At 29.4% G+C, this 5,125-nt stretch overlaps 1 protein-coding gene across 1 annotated transcript; it reads right to left on the bottom strand.

The window, feature by feature from the left end:
- Positions 1-228: 228 nt before the first annotated feature.
- LOC107473179 (UPF0481 protein At3g47200) lies at positions 229-4,724 on the bottom strand. The gene is made up of 3 exons (XM_016092729.3): positions 4,532-4,724; positions 2,141-3,063; positions 229-1,077 (listed from the first exon to the last, which is right to left on the bottom strand). The coding sequence occupies exons 2-3, from the start codon at positions 3,022-3,024 to the stop codon at positions 417-419; spliced, it is 1,545 nt and encodes a 514-aa protein (XP_015948215.1). The 5' UTR covers positions 3,025-3,063; positions 4,532-4,724; the 3' UTR covers positions 229-416.
- Positions 4,725-5,125: the final 401 nt, after the last annotated feature.

Here is a 5,125-nt window from a genome sequence, read left to right as displayed (position 1 = left end):
AAAATGGGTATATTTGAAAAATCAAATTATGTTAAGGTGGATTTAGATATTTTAACTTCAAATACAAATTTTATTAAGTTGGATTTACAAAATCAGTAGACCTATTTGATTTGATTTATTTTTGTCTTGAAAATGAGAATTAAAATTTTCAAAAGAGTTTAAATTTATGTCTTTTTTGTTTTAAAGTAAGAAAAAAATTCAATTCTAAAGATAATTCTACTTCTATACTTTCCAAACACAATAGTCACATTATTATCTCTGTAATATATAATCCAAACTCAGTCTTCGTTAACAAAAGAAAAATCTTAAAAAGGCAACGCTATTTTTTATTATTAATCTACATTTTAGAACAAGGCCTTATTTTTATATTATTAAAATTTAAAAATAACCAAATAAAAAATAATAAATTTTGTTCATTACTTACCATCACTCTTAACGAAATAATTAAGAACCCGGAGGAAGTTGAAGACAGCAAAAACAAGGACAGCAATCCCAACGACGGTGGAGCTTGCTCTCCATGGATCTCTAAAATACACCAACCACAAGGCAGCCATTGTACGGTTCCAAGCGTTCTGATAATGCTTGTTGAGATCATTTATGACACCATAATAACATGTCGTGTTGGCCACAACATGCCTGCATAGACCATTCACAAGAGTCGCAACTTCCTTGTCGCTTCCAAGCTCGTGCACGATCACTTCCTTCTCAACCAGCAACTCCACGTCCACCTGCGTGTGGATCAGCGAATCGATGAGTGACACGTAGTTGCATATGTACGGCTCTTCAGGGTAGTGGCACTGCTCGAACGCGATCAGGTTCCGAAGGACGCATTCTGTTGTGTGGTCAACCTTCAACTGCGGTATCCGAAAGCGTGCCTTCACGTGATTCATGTATGGTAAGCATCCAAGGCAGAGGAATGAACTCAGGATTGGTTTCTTCTCGAAGGTTATGTGTAGCAACCTTCTGTTGAGAACTTTCTCGAAGGTTATCCCAGAGTCTTGGAGCTTTGTTGCTGTTCTTAGAACACTCTCTGGGCAACCACTCTCTTCAATTTCTTTGTCCGGAAGGTAGAAGTACCTGATGATAAATTTTTATTGTTCAATCACCTTGCTACAAAAATACATTGTCCCTCAACTTTAGAGAAATTATTTTTCCAATAAATAAAAAATTAGAAAAATCTTGTCCAAAATAAAATCATTTTACTTATATATAAGCAGTAGATATACATCTCTTATTATTTTTTAATAAAAATGTTATTTGCAAATAAAAAAAAAGCAATTATCAAATCAATCACTACATATTTGTGTATAAATAAATATAATTTAATTTATTTTTAATATATATTATTTTAATATGTATTATTTTTAATATATATTATTTCAATATGTATCTTATATTAATAATTGATTTTAATGTGCATTTAACACAATTATTTTTTTAATGTACCTTAAAATCAATTATGTTAAATGTACATAAAAAATTAATCATCAATAGATCGCTACATATAAAAATAGCGTATTTAGTATCTCACAAAAATTTTTATTATACTACGGTGTAAATAAATTTGGTTATTCGTCTATTATAAATTTAATTATTTTACTAACATATTTGATTATTTTAGTGATTGATTATTCATGATATACACATAGCAAATTTGCTCAAAAAAACTATATACATAAAAAGTTTTTAAATGTACCTAAAATATTGGTATTTCAATTGTAACTATTAATTTTAATTAATATATATTATATATATTTTTTATAATTGAGATCTGACTATTAAAATGATTAAAACACCAATATACTTAATACACTTAAAATTCTGCGCTACATACATATCTTTAAAGATATCTTCTCATTAAAGATTTAGTGTGTACTGTAGTGCTTATAAATTATACATGTTCCAACTTCCTAAAGAGTGAGCTCCATGATAAACAAATATATTACTTTTATACTAAAATTAATATCAAAATCTAATTTTAGTAATTAATTTTAGTGTACATCTAACATATAATTTTACTTTAAAGATTTTATTTTCTGGAGATGTAATAATTGTGACAAAATTTTTCCATACTTGACAGATAATGCATTTCTCCATTTAACGGTTAAACTATTCTGAACTAGTTAAGAAGAAAACGTACCTGATCAAATCAGTGAAGTGCTTGGGGTTGCTGTAGCCATTGTCTCTGTCCATGGACTTAGTATTAGCCTTCTTTCTAGAACCAAGAAAGGATCCATTGAGGCTATCCTTTTTCTTCTTAGATTGATTCCTCTCCAATAACCTCTTGGTCTCTTCACAAGAAGACATCTGAGTATCATAGAAAGCAAAGTAATGAATCGCAAGTTCAACAAAGCAACTATAGTGCTCTGTCATTTCTCTGTTCCTATCATTAGGGACAACAACATCATCGTAAAGCTTGTTCACCACAAAGAACGGAATCTGGTTCTCAAGAAGAATCAAGTCCCTTGTTATGTTCCTGTTAACCCAAGACTGTGTCACAATGTAATCATCACTGTGATCGCTCTTGAATGATTTCGTTGCACGGTACTCTCTCTCGTGTTTCGATCTATCCAGCTTCCAACAACTGTTCCTCAGAAGCAACTCCATTATGAACACCGCATCTAGAAGCATCATGTCCACGAACTTCTCCTTGCTGATCTCCGGGAACTTGTGCGCGTAGCGCTGGCGGATGGTTTCTTCATTGCTTTCGAGAAACTCTTTGTATTTCTTCATGGCTTGTTCGTTGGAGACGCGGTGCCAGAAGAAGTGGAAGTACCTCTGCTTGTGCTCTTGCATTGGCTTCAGTCTTTCTTTGTTGAAGTGGATGGGACCAATGGAAATCATCTCAGGGGTGTAAGCTTCTTGATTCACCTTCCTAAGGTTGCAAGGGACATTGTAGATGCTGCACTCTGATAGCTTCAAGTCTTGAAGGACTCTAACATCGATTACATGTTTCACCATCTCATATTCTGTTTCGGATAATGGGAATGTTGAACCGGTTTCAGTAGCAGCAGTAGTTGCCATCTTGATGCAATTAACCAAACTTCTCACTTTCTATGGTCCCTATAGCAGTGGAGAAAAAAGATCACTTTAAAATAGAAACAACAAGAATGACAGTTCTAGTTTTATTTCAGTAGATGAAGCCAGCTATATGAATAAAAAAACATGATTATGGTACGTGTACTCTAAAATTAACTACCAAAAATAGTTATTAGTATAAAATATAGGGTACCAATATATTATCTATTAATTTATTATTAACAATAATTAATTATTATATTTTAAACACATATATAAGGAGACACATTCAAGAAATACATCTATAAAGATACTTCTATTAGACACAGCTATAAAAAAACATTTTTATTAGACACATCTACAAAGACACTTTTATTAAACATAGCCATAAATAACAGTTGGCAAAAATCAACAAAAATGCTGTTGGTAACATAACGGAATTGATAAAATATATGTTAGAATATAAAATATACATTAAAAATAAGTAATTAATTTTAGTGTATAAATAATATTTTCGATAAAAAAATTAAATATTATGTGCACAAAAATAATTAATATATGTGTAATTTAATTTATTTTTAATTTATATTTTATATTATAATATATATTTTGTATGAATAATTAATTTAATAGTTAATTTTTTATATATCTAGTATGATTGATTGAGAAATATAAAGTTATCTAAAGGAAGAAACAGATATGGAAGTAAATATAGTATTATATTCTTGTATAAAGATAAGTAAAAATAGTAAAAACAAAAAATGAAATAAATATCTTATCTTTGTTTCAATATTTTCATCCTAAAATATTGGCTAGTTAAACACAGCTTAAATGAGTGATATGAATATATATATATATATCTGGATTATAATAAATGGAGTCAAGACTTTGTGTTATATATATCCAATAATGTTCACCTTTTAAAATCACTTATTTAATATATACAAATACAAACACTGTCACACCAAATAAAATGGGCTGTTACATCACGGACAAAAGTTAGATTAAAGATATTCAATTATGGCAGAAACATTTACCCCACAAGGAACAAACTTTCAAGGGCATTATATATTCAGCAGTAGCACTGAGTCTGACTTATTGGTATACTATAGAAGACATGAAGAAAAAAAGAAGGAAAATAAAGCAAAGAAAAAATAAAAAGGTGAGGAAAAAATATATCAGTTGATAATTGATCTTTAATAAACTTTAGTAGACCATTTAACCAAACAGAGCCTTTATGTGTGTGGTGAACATAACATATCAGAAAGGAAATTACTTGATATGGAAAAAAAAGAAAAGAAAAAACATTGAGGAGATCTTGCATTAGATCTCAATATAATTAAGAACAACAAATTGAAAAGTAATTAATGCATTTTGAAGGAACTAATTATGCAGCAAGTTACTAATCATCAGTTCTAAATTATAAAAAGAAATTACAAGACAATATCATTAAAAATCAAAGAAAAAGAAATGGACAACATAGTGAGACTACTAATGGATATAGACTAAGAACCTGTTTTGTGAGAAGAAATCAAAGTCTCAGGTGAGCTCTTGAGTAGTGACCACCACACTGAGTGTTTCTGTGCTTGGTTCTTGTGTTATGTCTCTTCTCTTATGTTGGTTGAGAGTGATGACCTCAAACTCAATCACTCAAGTGAAGACTTCAATATACTTCATGCCACTTTAAATTATCAAGCTTTATGTTTGTTTGGTATCTGAGCCTATCAATCTTTTTTTTTCCAAGTTTTTACAAAATAACATTTTCATTGAAACTTTTTTAATATAAACATTAACAATATTTTACTTTTCTATATATTCTAAAATTATTAGTAACTTTAGAGTATTTGTTTACAATCTTTTTTGTTAATTTATTTTCAAGTATATTCGGTCAATGATCTAATATCATTTAAACTATTTTAGTGAAAATGACAGATGTTCATAGTCGATTAATCAATTTTGTTGATGATGCAGGTGGTGATTTACTTCAGATATGCATCACATTATATAAAGAAATAATTTACTATTAAATTATTAATCTATCATTCATTCAAGTCTATAAGTCTATGGGTAAACATTATTTAATTAAAATAGTAGGTACATACAAAAC

The sequence above is a fragment of the Arachis duranensis genome, chromosome 2 (genome assembly GCF_000817695.3).
Source record: "Arachis duranensis cultivar V14167 chromosome 2, aradu.V14167.gnm2.J7QH, whole genome shotgun sequence".
Taxonomy (NCBI): Eukaryota; Viridiplantae; Streptophyta; class Magnoliopsida; order Fabales; family Fabaceae; genus Arachis; species Arachis duranensis.
This window is presented reverse-complemented; position numbering and strand designations above follow the sequence as displayed.